Raw genomic sequence first — 15,751 nt, forward strand, 5'->3', positions numbered from 1 at the left:
CCTGCACATTTCCAGCACTATTATGTGATTGGAATAACAGAAATTTGGTGGGATAGCTCACATGACTGGAGCACTGTCATGGATGGGTATAAACTATTCAGAAAGAACAGGCAGAAGAGAAAAGGAAGATGAGTTGCACTTTATGTAAGAGCCATATGGTTGCTCAGAGCTCCAGTATGAAGCTGGAGACAGGCCTGTTGAAAGTCTCTGGGTTAGGGTTAGAGGGGACAGCAACAAAGGTGATGTCATGGTACTTGTCTGCTATAGACCACCAGAACAGGAGGATGAGGCTTTCTTTAAATAGCTAGCAGAAGTTTTCAGATGACAGGCTCTGGTTCTCATGGGGGACTTCACTGACCCTGACACATGCTGCACAGGCAATCCAGGAAATTTTTGGAGAGTGTTGGGGACAACTTCCTGGTACACATGTTGATGAGTCCAACTAGGGACCATGCACTTCTTGACCAGCTGCTCACAAACCAGGAAGACTTGGTGGGGAATGTAGAAGTGAATGGCAACATGGCCAGCAACGACCATGAGATGACTGAATTTAGGATCCTGAGGAAAGGAAGGAAAGTAGCATAGTAAGGACCCGGACTTCAGGAAAGCCAACTTACACTCGCTCAGGGAACTGATGGGCAAGATCCCCTATGAGACCAGTCTGAGAGGGAAGGGAGTCCAGGAGAGCAGGATGTACTTTAAAGAAACTTTACTGAGAGCAGAGGAACAAATCATCTCAATGTGCAGAAAACTAGGAAGTATGGCAGAAGACCAGCTTGGCTTAGAACGAAATACTTCAGTGAGCTAAAACACAAAAATGGAAGCTTACAAGAGGTGGAAACTTGGACAAATGACTAAGGAGGAGTATTATAATATTGCTTGGATATGCAGGGATAGAATTGGGAAGGCCAAAGTACAGTCGGAGTTGCAGCTAGCAAGGGATGTGAAGGGTGACAAGATGGGTTTCTACAAGTATGTAAGCATCAAGATGATCGGGGAAGTGTTGGCCCTTTACTGAATGGGGGAGGCAACCTAGTGACAGAGAATGTTGAAAAGGCTGAAGTACGCAATGCCTTTTTAATTTCAGTCTTTGCAGGCAAGGTCAGCTCCCAGAGTACTGTACCTGGCAGCACAGTTTGGGAAGAAGGTAAGCAGCCAACAGTGGCAAAACAACAGGTTAGGGATTTAGAAAAGATGGGCATGTACAAGTCCATGGTGCCAGATGTGATGCACCTGAGGGTACTGAGGGAGTTGTGTCCTAGGGGTGGCCGTGATCTCCTCTAGCACCCCCTACCATGCCAAGTCAGTGTTAAAGCACCCTCACAATCTCACCCGCCAGGTCTTTGATGTTCTGTAGTTACGTAGGGAGGCCGCCCTTCGTTCCCTTGGCTATGGTTCTGCTGGTTCCCCCTGCAGCTCGGTTCTATAATGGGGTTCTGGGCACCCCAGCCTTATGGGCTATGTGCGGCTGCAACCACCCGTGCCACGCCTCAACCCTCACAGATGTACCAGACGTTGTTTGTCTACTTTACTCTCCTACGCCTCACCAGTTCTGGTTTGCCTTGCAACCGTGCTCCCTGGCACTCAATCTCTGTCCCCTTTCTGGGGCTTCTTACACTGCCCCTTTTCTGTAGGGTTACCACTGCCTTGGGGCTCAGGCGGCCATAGCCGTGCCTGGCTCCAAATCTCCTCCTAGGGTTCCCAAACCCCCCTGCAGGGCTCAGGTGGCCTCAGCCTTACCTGGCCTCCGATTCTCCACTCCACTTCTCGGGGCTGGGGTCAGTGCATCCTCGAATACCCCAGGGTTTGGTCCTGGGGATGGTTTGTTCAATATCTTCATCGATGCCTTGGAAAATGGGATGGAGTGAACCCTCAGCAAGTTTGCGGATGACACCAAGCTGGAGGGAGTAGCAGATACACTGAAAGGTAGGGCTAGGATTCAGAGAGGCCTAGACATATTGGAAGATTGGACTAAAATAAATCTCATGAGGTTCAACAAGGACATGTGCAAAGTCCTGCACTTAGGACAGAACAGTCCCATGCAGCAGTACAGGCTGGGAACTGACTGGCTAGGCAGCAGCTCTGCAGAAAAGGACTTGGAAGTTATAGTGGACAATATACTGAATATGAGTCAACAGAGTGCCTTGTGAAGGCACCTAACAGCATACTGGGCTGTCTTAGTAAAAGTGTTGCCAGCAGATTGAGGGAAGTAATTATTCCCCTGTATTTGGCACTGCTGAGGCCACATCTTGAATACTGTGTCGAGATTTGGGTCCCCACTAGAGAAAGGATGTGGACAAATTGGAGCGAGTCCAGCAGAGGGCAATGAAAGTGTTTAGGGAGCTGGGACACATAACTTAAGAAGAGAGGCTGAGAGAACTGGGTGTATTTGATTTTAGGTAACACATGCAGTAGTGACATGTGCTGCCTCTTGTTTTTCTGGCATTTTTTTTTTTAACCTTGGTGTCAAAAAACACCACCTCAGTGCTAATTAGCAGTGTAGCAGATGCATGCTTGTGTGGTGTTTGTGGCACAAACCACATTTTCACACTCGTTTGGACATGCCCTTAAGTTGTCAGTGGGGCATCCAAATGCCAGAGAGATGATCTGAGATGCAGGACTGAATGGATGGAGATAACTGAGGAGCAAAGTGGTTTATAGCTGATCCTCTGAATGGGTGAAATCACTCAAGGGAATGCACAGGGAAAATGAAAGGGCCCCACAACACTTTGTCCTTGGGTCCTCACAAGAATGGGAGAAAGGAAAGTCCTTCAAGAGGACCCTGAAAGAACTGCCAGAAAGGTAGGACAACATGAGGAAAGAAGGAAAAGTTATTGGTGGTGCTGAAAGCAGAAGAGAAGTCCAAGAGAAAGAGGAGGTGGAACAGATATGAAGATCTGACTAAGAGGGTGTTGGAAATTTTGCTGAGTGGTCTAGAGAGGAAATGGTACAAGAGCCAGACTGTAACTAATCAATTCCGCCGCAGGTTAGTACTTGTAAACACAAGAACTACGCTGCCGTGGTGGTATTTAGTATGCTGCAGTGAACATTTAGCCACTGATGGGGCTGGCTGAGCCATGACAGTGCTCCAGTGTGGGGGCTGCCTGTTAGCTAGCCCTGCACTGGAACATCCTCGTGCCCAAGTCACCCTCTTCTGCAGCTTGTTGAGCTGGCGGGGGCGCAGTGAGGGACTGACCCCCACCCAGGGTCCCCTGCCAGCCAGGGTTGTTCTAACCTGGCTCAACATGCTGCGGTCCCAGGCACATGTGTAAATGTGGTGCCTGGGACCAATAAACTCCAAAGCAATATGCACCAGGTTTATTGTGTCACATTAATTCCATGTGTAGATGATCCCACTGGGTAGAATCCACAGACTTCACAGGAACTAAGACAGAGATCATTATGTGTGTAACATAAATATCGGTCTCATTCTAATAATCCCATAATTTTAAAACAAATATTTAAGAAGGCAGCGGGCCTACTTCTTGACATAACCCATTGATTTGCAAAAAGTATGAAGGAGCCAAGAATGTGGTGCTAATATTACAAGATTAGGGCACAGATCCATCATTATATTCACATTTGACACTGAGGATGTTTTAGGAAAATCTAGATTTAAAAAGCCCCACTCTTTTGGTATTTAAGGACCAAAAAACTTCAGGAATGTCAGGAAACCAAAAAATATATTATACATTTGTTCTTATGTTTTAGCATCATTGTGCAACTCAGAGGACATTATGTTCCATACATAACAATGAAACAAACTATGATTTAGTAAGCAAACTAATTATAAATATGGGTAAAGCATCTTTCAAAACTAGTACACGTTTCACAAGACAATCTCACGATATGGGTGGCAGTAAATATCAGAAATGCCTATAATCTGACTTGGTACTTGAATTTACTTCAATAAATAAAAGTAGCATCATTTGTAGTTGTCCAATATAACACATTTAGACATGAAGGTTGAAACAATAGTAGCTAATTATACCATTCTGGTAGAGTTGATACAGAAAAACCCCATTTTTAAAAGGAAAAGAAAAATGTACATGAAATATTTAGCACAAAAGATAACTATTAACTAGATCCATAATTATATTAAAATAACAGTAATATTTGTATATCCAGTGACTTAGCTACAGAGATACTTGATAAATCCTGAGTCATGTATACAAAAACTACAGGACTAATTCTGCCTTCAGTTCCTAACTACTGAAGTTGACGGCATGCAGAATCAGGACTTAAAGGAACTCCATTTTTAGATGTAAGTTGCTGAAATAGCTTAGTGATATTATGCACTTTTCTAGGGGTCAGAGCCCTTTTGTGTATTGTTTATGCCCTGGAATGAGAGCACCACCTACACTGGTAGCTGCTTGCCTGAGAAGGAATATTTTATCATAACTGAAGGATAAGTGGAGATTTAGGGCCTGATCCAAAACCCAGTGAAAAAAGAAGACCCCTTATGACTTCAGCAGGGTCTGGGCCAGGCAATTAAATATGGATGTATTGATATACAGAATAATGAAAACTAGACTGTCACTCAGCACCTCCTTTGGAAGGAACCTTATAGCTTGCCTGTTTTCCTGTATCAATGTTGGTTGTCAGAAATGTTATGGTACAATTTTACCATTTAAATAAATGTATTTACTCAATCTCTAATTTAATCTAATTAGATATAAATATATGTACATACTTAGCATAGTCATTAATGTTGCTTGCTTTCTTATACGTTATCCATATTTGAAAATTTGCATCTATATATATTCTACTGCTTGTGTCTATATACCATGTGTATAAAAATATTGAAAATTATAGACCTTTGTAAAGAAAAGTTATCAAATTGTAGTGATGATGTACATACCGTCTAGCAGATCAACAGCTAACACCAGTTAATGGCTGCCATAAGAGATATGAGATATGGATCAGTCCTCAGAGTAACAGATGATATTATTCCATGCAGGTTGCATTTTATGCTCTTGTGCACAGGTTTTAAAATTTGCAAGAGTAGGAAATAATGTATTTACATTGTACAGAACAAGCAGTCTATAAACTGCTGCACAGATTAACAAATATAAGACAGAATTCAGAGACAAAGGAGAGTGTCTTCTTGACTATTTCTCACTAGTCTTTCGAGAGAGACGGCATTAAACACAATTCTTGGTTGTGGAGCACCATCTAGAGGGAACAGGTGTTTGATGCAACAGTACAATGAAAATTGTGTCAAATTTTGACAAGGAAAGCTGCCAAACTGGAATCTGCTTAATATTTGACAGCTATTTAGCTAAAAATCATTAACAAAAGAACATTGTATAGATCATTTTATTAAACATGGCGTCATATTGATCTACATACAGGATCCGCATTCAAGATTTTTCCTGAAATTCAGAAAAAACTCTATTTGTGAAGGTTTTGTTAATTTTAGGGATGTGTTCAACTGCAGTAAATGAAATGGATACTACCAAATTTTCAGATGAGGTTGCTGTACTTGGAGATCACCTGAAGGCAACCCTACATTTTTCTGTATCTGTGCATTAATGTACACCAATTACACATTCTTATACTCCTCCCACTCATCCCCAGAAAGTAAAGAGAATTAAACAACCCAATAAACATAGCAGCTATAGGCTTTTATCTGGCTTTCCATTCAACTATATAGAACATTTATTTTCATACCAGTTAAAATAGAGCCAATTTGGGGTTTCATTTTTCAGAAGATGAGTATCCTTGTGCAGGAATCTCCTCTGGTCCTTCAACATTTATAGGGTGTATGGTCTGTAGGATATACATTTACAAAGAAAAATGGAAATGTGCAAAAGCTGAAGAAATTTCTTTGAAAATCTCCTGTAGCCTTTCAATAGAAATCCCCATTTTTGTTTGCCTCTGCTCTGAGGCTGCCCAGTCCCATTTTCAAACTCTGGCTGCTGGATCCACCTTGTCACCTGTGTTGTAAAAATTCCATAGGGAGGGGGGAGCTTGCTCTTCCTTTGTCCCGAGTTTCCCACTGAACAACCTGTGACCCTGGTCACTCCACCTGGGGATGCTGATGACTTTTAAAAAGATTGGTCTGCATCATATAGTCTGTTTCTGGTTGGAACTTAGTGATGAGGTCAAAAACATTATAGGTCACTCTATCTTGTGGGAGGTCAGTCATTTTGGGACATTGAAACAAGCAAAAAACCCCCAGAATTCTATCATTCTCCAGATGTATATGCGAGTAACTTACCTGAAATTTAGCCAGTATATTAGAGTGACGTATCTTTAGCCATGTGTTAAAAAGGACCAATAAGCCCATTCTGTTTTGCTCAAGGTGTTTTTTTCTCTTAACATTCCTCCATCCTGTACCCCTTCTACAGTCTCTTTTTCTCACTTCAACAAATGCTATGTGTTACAGCATGCCGACTTGTGGATTCTTGAGGGAAGGGACCAGCCTTCTAGCTCCCCTTGCTTGGCCAGCTAAAGTGGGCTTGGCTTTTTTACTTTCCTCTAGTATGGGAAGTTACTTTTGAATGCTTCAGGCTATCAGAAGCACCCCAAAATACCATGGCAGGCTAAGCACCCCCAAGGTCTGCAGGGTCTGTGTACCCTGGGCTGCACAGAGCCCTAGCAGAGACCAGAGCCTGGGTGGTGGCAGTGATTACCTTAGGCTTGTGGGTGTGCTCCAGGAAGGGTTGGCCAGCCATACATGCCCCAGGGGAGATGCCCAAAGCATGGTTTTAGTTGGTCAAAGTGAGGTGGGTGGTTCAGCATAGTAGCGCCCCTTATTGTCCTGCCACAAAAATCATAATCCATATACCTCCCTTTGTAAGATTTGTTCAATTATTGTTCTATTCTACATTCTTGCTTCTCTTCTCAGAGTTGGCCTGTGTGGGATACAGTCCAAGACTCCCAATTATATGACAGCACACCAGTATGCCTTTTCAAAGCACCACAGCTTCGGCATGAAGTTTATAGTAAGAGTCTCTTTTAGAAACGAGTATATGTTAGAGCAGATTGGAGTAGGAAAATGGTGTTGCTAGCTGTAGGCAGGTATATTACAGTAGCACTATGCAAACTTCAGAACTATGCCTGTCAACGAACCTCAGTCTTGGAGACTTGCATTGCACTCAGACGTAGTGAGCCCTGAGCAAATGCAGACAGACCAGCCTGGTGAGGGATAAAGCTGTAGGCTGCTAGGTTACAAATGGAATTGCACAGGTCAGATTGAGGATGGAATTCCATCCACTGTGAATAAAGTGCTCTTTTAACTTATTTCACTGGTAACAGAAAACAGTTTCAAAGGTCATGTTCCAGCTACGAGGGGTAACCTGGATAAGAAGGGTGAATGTTCCCTAGCAAACTGTTTTCGGTTTCAGACCCTCCTGTCCCCTCTTCTCCAAAAAAGTAAAAAAGTTATTAAAAAATAAAGCAACCCCCCCCCCCGCAAAACAACCAAACAATCCAAATTATGCTTGTTTAATTCAGTGAAATTCAGAATGCCTTCGATGAAATTCTGACCCTATTCTGGGTATACACAGCCAAAGAAAATGCAGTAGTGGTGAAGGCATCATGCGTTCTAAGTAAATATAAGTGCTGTCCCCCTAGTAATTTCTATTTTGTTTCTGCTGAGTTTTTAAATCTTTTTCTCCTTTATGGAATTTGACCGTAGCTCTTCACCTTCCTAAAATTTTACTGAAGTGCTTAAAGTAGCTCTATGCTGCATCCAATCATGCTTGAAAGCACTGCTGTTAAAACATGCCCTCCTGCTCCCTGTGCAAATGCTGAAGAAATGTCATGTAGCCAGAACCACAGCAGTGCTGTGCATGCACCAATAAATATGCCCTGGACAGAAAACGGTGCTAAGAAAGCTTTGGGCATGTGCCAAACAGCAGCTAGTATTTTTCTGCATTACACGTGTACCAAGTGGGGGACTAAGTGGATGCAATGTGTTTTCAGTGTCAATTTCCAGCAGTTAAGAGGAAACTGTAAAAGGGCAACCAGTTCTAGGAGTGTGCGCAAGGAGTGTTATTGGTAACAAGTGGACTTGGAATAAGATTCTTTTTTCCATCTCTACTTCTCAGGTCGCACAAAATATGGACCCTGATAGAATACAAGGATGAACATCCTTAGTTTCTGTCCATTTCTGCTGCCTGCCATGTTTGCTGTTCCCACTTTCTTTAGATCACTTTCATTTACTTTCCAAGGTCTCCTTACAGTCACTTTCGGCCTAGAAGATGGCTTTGGGTGATCAGAAATATCCTTCTTAAGGCATTCCTTTTCTCTTCTGCTTCTCAAGTAGTTTGCTCACTGTCCTGAAGAAACTGGAACACAAATCCTTTAAATATGGCCTTTTGATGGTTTGTAATTGTTTCTGTTTGAAACAGCTAAGTGACAGTGTGGCCTGACTTACAAAAAAAAGTGTATATATATTGCTCCCAACAGCTGAGGCAGGAGAAGACCAATAGACAAAAACTCAGGCAACCATGGTATGTTAGAATTAGGCCGATGGGTGGAGTACTGCAGCCTGCCTTAAATGCAAATGCTTATTCCTCTTGCTAATGAATCTGAGTCTGAGTAAAGTTCCTGTGATAACAGGACTGTGACTCCTCTATTCTGAGGGTTCCTCAGAATAAAGCTTGAGTGGCTTAAACTGTATTAAGTATTATGATAAGGAGCTGCTTTATATTTTGCAGATTGGGCTATTATGTTTTCAGTAAATGGTGGAACGAGAAAACAATGAGCCAGGTTTTCCATGAACTTCTAATTTTAAATACTTTTAAAGCTATTGTCAATATACAAAGACAAGGTGCACTAGGAAGGCATATTTAATTACATCACTGACAGAGGGACAGAGATCAAAGATGAAGTTAGCAAAAGCAAATGGAACTCACCAAGCAAGTAGATACATGAAAATTCACATACACGCAAGTGGAAACTTCAATCCCACGTGTTTAGGATCCACATTAATATCACCAAAAAGATCACTTTAACAGACAGAAATTTGTAACCTACCACTCTGAGATTGATGTTTACATGGTAGATTATTTATGATCCACACTCTGCATGAAATAAAGGAGCCACATGCTCTTCTTATGAGTAACATGATAAGGTAGAAAGGTTGATTCAAAGGTTTGGCATTGGCAAAGGGAAGTTGGCCTTTATCTGTCATAAGGTTTGTGAAATGCAAATCTGTATTTAAAAGAAAACTGCAGAGAGAATTGCACACAAACGGAGGACATCCTACAAGTACTGCACAGCAACAGCATACAATCTTAAACAGAAATAAGAATTTTGGGTGGACCTCTCTGACACAGCCTCTAGTTAGGAAATGTCACAGAAAGATATAAAACCTGTAATGGCTTCCAGTTATTACTATTTCAAAAACACTAACAAACATGGACATGTCCCTCCTTGCCCTTCCACTTGGTTTCCAGTGAAACAGAAAGAGCTGGAACATTGGTGAGGTTCCCCATCACTGATATGGGGTAGTTTTGCTGTCTGGAATTCTATGGGGCAAGATAGTGCTATGTGGCTTTCTTATACATTTACTTTTTGATTGCTTCTCCTACTGTCGTTATGCTTCCTTAATTTTTCTTCTTTCCAGTTCCTAATGAACCCACTGATGTTCACTTTTCATCTCTCCTTTCAAAAGGACGATGTCCAAAACAACTGCATTGGAACTGAAAAGCTGCAAAAAAAGGTAAAAGCAGCAAAAAAAAAATCTGGGAGAAATAAATTTGCCTCAAACTGTTACCATTCAACTACCTTTCAATCTCTCCTCCCTTCCTCAGTGGCACATATTATCACATAGTTAATACTCAGGCTCTGTTTTTAACCTTCTGCACTAAAGCTCTCATTAGTACATTTACTAATAGAATTCTGATATGAACAAATTCATGGGGCAGCAAGGTGCTGCTTCCTAGATAGGAAGGAATCAGAAAAGCAGGTCCCAGAGCTGCAGGTAGGATCTATCAGTGGGAAAGTATCCATGGTGTAATACTGATGACGAGCACCTGAGGAAATGAAGCTCCAGATGAACAAGTGACAAACCTCCAAATATGCACCACCTACCAATAAACGGAAACTACATACAAGGAGATTCCTACACAAGTCGGAAGCAGTTTTAGTCATGGACCCCATATCCTTTATATATTCCAGAGTTCTCTGAAGATACTGGGCCATGGAACCAACCACACAGAGAGAGAAGAAATCAAGGGATGGAAGGTGCCAAACAGTAGCAAGCCACAGAAATAGTCTTTTGGACTGCAGGCTGGCCAGGTCCAGAGCCAGAGCCAGGCAATTGCTGGCAGGGATGCGAGTAATGTTCTATTTGTATTTGGCACAAAGGATAACATATTTCAACTATTTGGGAAAGAATAAATAACAAAACAAATAATCATGTGATCCTTAGGCCAATACTTTCTTGGTCAAGAAATCTGACTATTAGGGAATTCTGTAATGTTTGGAAAATGCCACGAGAGTGCAATGTGCTCTACTCATCCACACAGATGCGTAATTTGCTTAACTGCATAATACAAAGCCAGACCAAATAGTTTACCTATCACTTGCTTATAACACAAGTATTTGAATACTGGTTTAATGAACAAGCTACCTTTTAGCCTTAGAAGCACTGAAAACAATGGGCTCTAGGTAAGTTTCATGGCTGTTATCCCCTTTCATTTTCAAGACTTCTATTAACAGCCCTGAAAATTCACTAGAAGAAACCCTGAGAATGAGGGTAGGTAGGTAGTTTCCAAATTGCTAATACCATGGTACTGGATGCTGTGTACTTGATGAACACTGTGTACATTGTTTGGAAGAGTGCATACTCCAGATAAATGCATAAACATTTTTCAGTCCTAAAGCTATACACTTAAATGGAATATTCTGGTGACTTGAGAATGCTGTTGATAGGCATTCAGCATTTGGCAAGAAACCTATATTTTGAATATGTGGGGAGGATATGAGCAATAGAAAGATGAACACTGGCTGGGCATTCTTATTCTGTTTTATTTTGTTTTTTGTTTTTTTGTTTTTTTATTTGAAAGCCCACTGAATTTAGTGGAAAGACTGCTTTTGACTTCAGCAAACTTAGCTTAGACCCAAGGAAATTAATTCTGCCAAGAGTAATTGTAGAAATAACAAAGTTACTCTATTGTGATAATACAGATTCATGGCTTACTGCAACTGCTGAAATACATGCAAGTCAGGCACACCAATGGATAAGAAGACACCAGTCAAACAGCTGCCGAGAAGCCCTGTCACACTGAAATGATGTAGGCTGAGCACTGTTACCACTCAAAAAAGGGACTTCACTATGAAAGGAAAGGAAGCTCTTTATACATTTGCACTTGATACAGACTATATTCAACTCTGAAAACAAGTGATTTGTATACTGCTAAGCACTCAAACTGTATTATAAACGCTTATCTGTGGTTTTTCTTCAGTTAAATTTTTGACATGTGAAAGGATGTGCCTTTGACAACAGATGCCAGGGGTGGGAAGAGAGAAACAATTACCTACATCCTTCACTACTGACATATAGATATAACAAGGTTGATTTGCTGCCTGCTCGACTGGTGACTACTTACAAAACTGCACTTTTACATTAAATGTCACAGAAAGCACAGCTTTCAAGACTTGTTAGGAAATATTGTTAAAATGGGAGACTAAGTATGTAAAAGTAGAAATAAACACTGAAGCTTACAGTGTTTGAACTGTAACTGATATTTAAACTGATATTTGCAGCTTTTCTCATTTACGCACGCACTGCATCCCTCATCTGTAATGTTTTGTGCAACTACTATTTTGTAACCACCAAGAGAACTATGTGGATGGAAGCTTCCTGGGTGTTCTAAATACTGTTATTAGGAATTTCTATACTTCAAAGTACGTGAAAAAACTAGGGTTGCCCATTAGCCAGTTAATCCACGATGTTGTTAGAAGATGAAACTCTTTACTTGTATGGTTTAAAACAAAGATGCAAACTTGAAGCATGAACTACATAGAACAATCAAATGCATCCTATATCTGTTTCCTTCCTAATGGACTGCTGAAACCAAACCTGTTAACTAAGTAATCTAAACACTTACTAGCATACAACTAGGCTAGACTGCATCCTAGTGCTTGCACCAACCTTTAAAACTGCACTTCAGAAAAAGTTTGTTTTACAAATACAGAAATTAATGAAGTCATGAAATTATTTTGTTTCAATCATATTGAATCAATACTGATAAAGTTATGGGTAAATTGGATACACGGTATATTTCTTTTCTGGGCTTAGGTGGCAACTGCTATAATGCCAAGGCCAGCACTCAAAACACTGAACAAATTTTGCTACAAAAATATGATGCAAAATTCTGTTGCAAAATATGATGGCAAAATACAATATGAAAACAAAGAATGCAATGACTTGCTCATCAAAAACACTTACGGAGGCAAGTCTGTGGGGATGTTCAAAAATTTGCAGTTAGTAGCTATTATTTCATCTGATAGACCGATATATTATGGCAACTCTATACATACCAAAGTTATCAGACATCTGGATGAGACGGCAAATTTGTTTTGTGACGCTCTGCCCAGACACACTATGAGAAATTACCTTTTATACTTGAGGTTATCTATGGTTGTGGCTACTGCATCCTCCTTTCACACAAGCTTTCTTTAAAACCGCAATGTCTAAATAACAGCTCTATTTCCTGAAGACTGTGTGCCAATTATTATCCTTTACTGCAGCAGCACACTTTACCCTAGCTCTGGCCTGAACCACAGCAGGCTGGGTAGAATTTCAGGAGTTGGCACACATTGATCCAGCTGCAGAACTGAGTACCTGCAGCTCCTATTTTTACTCTACTGGGTCTCACCAGTGCTGACAATCAGGCCTCTTATTTCAGTTGGGTCAGCCATGCTTGAACATTTGGCTTCACTTCAGCAAAGGAGCAGATGAAGTGATCGGTACCACTGTATATTAGTGTTAGGTAAACCCCAGGTGATTTGCCTATTAGAGAATTCACCAGCATGGCTGATCATTGTGCTCGCTCTCTCTGCCAGTGCCCCCCGCTGATCCAGCAGTGACCAAGGATCAGGAGTTACCACCCAGGGGCAGGTAAGGATGGTCAAGTGCCTCTGCAACCCTTACACACCAGGGAAGCTGGTCAGTGATGTGGGGCACGGCACACAGGCTGAGGGGCCTGACTCATGCCCAGGGACGCTATTTTCATGACAGCTACTTGGAAATAAACACCCCAGGGCCGACCCAGGAGGAATCCTCCTCCTTTACCTGCGGCGGGAGCTTCTCCGCTCAGGGCTGCAGTGATGAGAAGCCCCCACCTCTCATTCCTAGGGTGGGCACCAGGCAGCGGCAGCTCGGGCCGAGGCAGGCGCTTCCCCACCTCTGTCGACTCCTTCCTCGCGTGGGCGGGCGGCTGCCCAGCACCCCTCCCCCTCCGCCCCGCGGTGTCCAGCCCCCCCCATGTTAGCGGCTCCTTTCTCAGGAGCCGGGGAGGCAGCGGGACTGAACAGAACCTCCGGCAGGACCTGCCCGAGCCAGGCCTCAGGCGGCCGACCAGCATCACGCCGCCCTCTCCGCGCGCACCGGACGCAGCAAATGGCGCCCTCGGGGGGGGTTGGGCCCGAGCGCTGAGCGGCCCCGCAGCGCCGACACCAACGAGCTTCCGGCGGAAGCGGCGGCGCAGACCAGAGCGTCGCCCCGCAGGCCCCTGCATTCCTTCCGCCCAGGCTCTCCTCACCGCCCCGGGCCGCCGGCCCCCACCCCTCGTGCGGCGCCCTCGTGCGGCGGGCGGCGGCGCTGCAACCTGCTCGGCCGCTGCCGCCTCCCGGCCCGGGATGTCCATGGGGCGCAGCGCGATGCGATGAAGCCGAGCGGGGCCGGAGCCGGGGCCGGGACCGGGACCAGGGTGCGCGGGCCCCGCGGCTGCTTCAGGGCCGCCCGCCCTCTGTAGGAGCCGCTGCCCGCGGGCCCGATCGCTCCCCCCCTCTCCCGGGCCTCCGGCGGCGGCGGAGGAGGAGGTGGAGGATGGCGGCGGCGGCCGCCCCGACCCAGCTGGAAGCCGGTGGGTACCGCTGGCGGGGGGCGCCCCGGCGCGGCCCGGCCCCTGTAACCGTGTCCCTTCTCTCCTGCTGCCGCAGAGCTCTACTACCTGATCGCCCGCTTCCTGCAGTCTGGCCCCTGCAAGAAATCCGCGCAGGTGAGCGGGGCCGGCTGGGGGGCGAGGGAGGACGGGCGGGGGCGGCGCGGCCGGGCCGGACTCACGCCCTTTGTGTCCCCCCAGGTGCTGGTGGAGGAGCTGGAGGAGCACCAGGTGAGCGGGGCGCGGGCCGGGCCGGGCCGGCCGGGGTGAGGTGAGGTGAGGTTGAGGGGCGGGCGCGGCGGGGGGGGCGGCGACTGGGGCCGGGGCCTGGGGGTGCTTGCACTGCGGGCGGCTGGAGGCGCCTATTGTGGAGCAGCCGGGGAGGGTTATTTGAGGGCACGTACGAGGGGCTGGAGCGCCGGCGAATGGCGCAGCGCGTCATAAGCCGCCGTGGCGTATCGGGCAATGCAAGGCGGCTCCTGATTGGCTCCGGCTCCAAAATACAGGAACTGAGTCCTGTTTTGTGTTCGGGTGGGGGGCTTAGCGACCCCCGGCCTGGGGGTGGGGGGCGGCGGGACCCGCTTGCGGCTGCGGCGTCGCGCTGCGCTGCCTCGGCCCCGGGCGCTGGGGAGGTGAGGCCAGCAGCAGTTCAAGGCCTGCTTCCTGGGGCCGGAGGCCGGCGACACTGTCACCGCCGCCTGCCGGCCAATGGAGAAGCAGAGACCCCATCCCCAGCTGAGCGGCCTCCAGAGCACCCGCCGGGAGACCCGGCCTCGCCTTTGCCCCAGGAGGGCAGTGACACGGGCAGTGCCCAGGCGGGGCCGGTTGCCCTCAGACATGAAGGAAGAGGCACAAAGCTACCGAAATGCGGCAGTAGCTGCTCAGTTATTAGAAACAAAAGAACTTAAAAAGACCACCCTGAGGCAGAGCAGCCAGTGTCAAGTACGAGGCCCCGAATGCCTTTTCGTTTCTCGTGTATGTGGAAGGAGGCAGCAGTGTCGCTGGGCCTGCTGCCGAACATGGAGCTTAGGCTTTGGCTAAGGTCAAGATTTCCACCCCCCAGCTCACAAAAGCAGGGAAGCTGAAAGGCAGAGAGCTTGATCCTTTATGTGCCACATTACAAGTTAGTTGGGCAGAGCCAGCCCTGTGATTCAAGGGTTCCTGGCTCTTGGCCTGTTGCTTAGTCCATAAGTGCCAGGCTGGTGTAGTAAGTTGTCCTGCTTCAACAAAATATCCTGGATAAAGTCACGTAAATGTTTGAGAGACCATGAAAAGTGGGTAGTTACCAGCTGCAGTTGCTAAATCCAGAGATTTTGTATGCAAAATCCTAGGGAAATTGTGGAGAACCGCCCCTCTCCAGAAATACCAGCTCTTCTCTGTGGTGAGGCTGCGCATGGGTTTTAGGTCCTTGGTAGGCCCCATTTTCAAAGATACTGAACACCTGCATCTCCTGTTTGCAGCTGAAGTTCTGATGGCTTTGATAAAACACCAACTCCCATGTCCCCAGGATGCTCTTAGTATTAATGGAAGCTGTGCAGTGGTTTGGGTAACCTTTTTTGTACACCTAATGGTTTTTTTGAGTCCACATGACATGCCTTAAGAAGTGATACTTCATTCTCCTTGGAAGAGATGAATGTTTGTTTTCAAGGTCAGGAATTACATGTGTGTGGCACTTTTCAGTTCAC

General features: G+C 45.3%; 1 protein-coding gene and 2 long non-coding RNA genes across 3 annotated transcripts in view; 2 read left to right on the plus strand and 1 right to left on the minus strand.

The window, feature by feature from the left end:
- Positions 1-8,446: 8,446 nt before the first annotated feature.
- LOC109311065 lies at positions 8,447-13,438 on the minus strand. The gene is made up of 2 exons (XR_002101398.1): positions 13,256-13,438; positions 8,447-9,035 (listed from the first exon to the last, which is right to left on the minus strand). It is a non-coding gene; the product is annotated as an uncharacterized LOC109311065 (long non-coding RNA).
- On the plus strand, positions 9,033-11,520 carry LOC109311066. The gene is made up of 2 exons (XR_002101399.1): positions 9,033-9,676; positions 10,135-11,520. It is a non-coding gene; the product is annotated as an uncharacterized LOC109311066 (long non-coding RNA).
- Positions 13,439-13,911: 473 nt separating the features above from the next.
- The window catches only part of BRWD3 (bromodomain and WD repeat domain containing 3), a 103,451-nt gene continuing 101,611 nt past the window's right edge, over positions 13,912-15,751 (plus strand). The window contains exons 1-4 of the mRNA XM_019536493.1: positions 13,912-14,048; positions 14,125-14,183; positions 14,268-14,301; positions 14,875-14,936. Coding sequence (XP_019392038.1) covers positions 14,012-14,048; positions 14,125-14,183; positions 14,268-14,301; positions 14,875-14,936 — 192 coding nt within the window. The 5' untranslated portion in view covers positions 13,912-14,011. The remainder of the gene's footprint in view (positions 14,049-14,124; positions 14,184-14,267; positions 14,302-14,874; positions 14,937-15,751) is intronic.

This window comes from Crocodylus porosus, unplaced genomic scaffold, assembly GCF_001723895.1.
Source record: "Crocodylus porosus isolate Cpor-Errol unplaced genomic scaffold, CroPor_comp1, whole genome shotgun sequence".
NCBI classification, from domain to species: Eukaryota; Metazoa; Chordata; order Crocodylia; family Crocodylidae; genus Crocodylus; species Crocodylus porosus.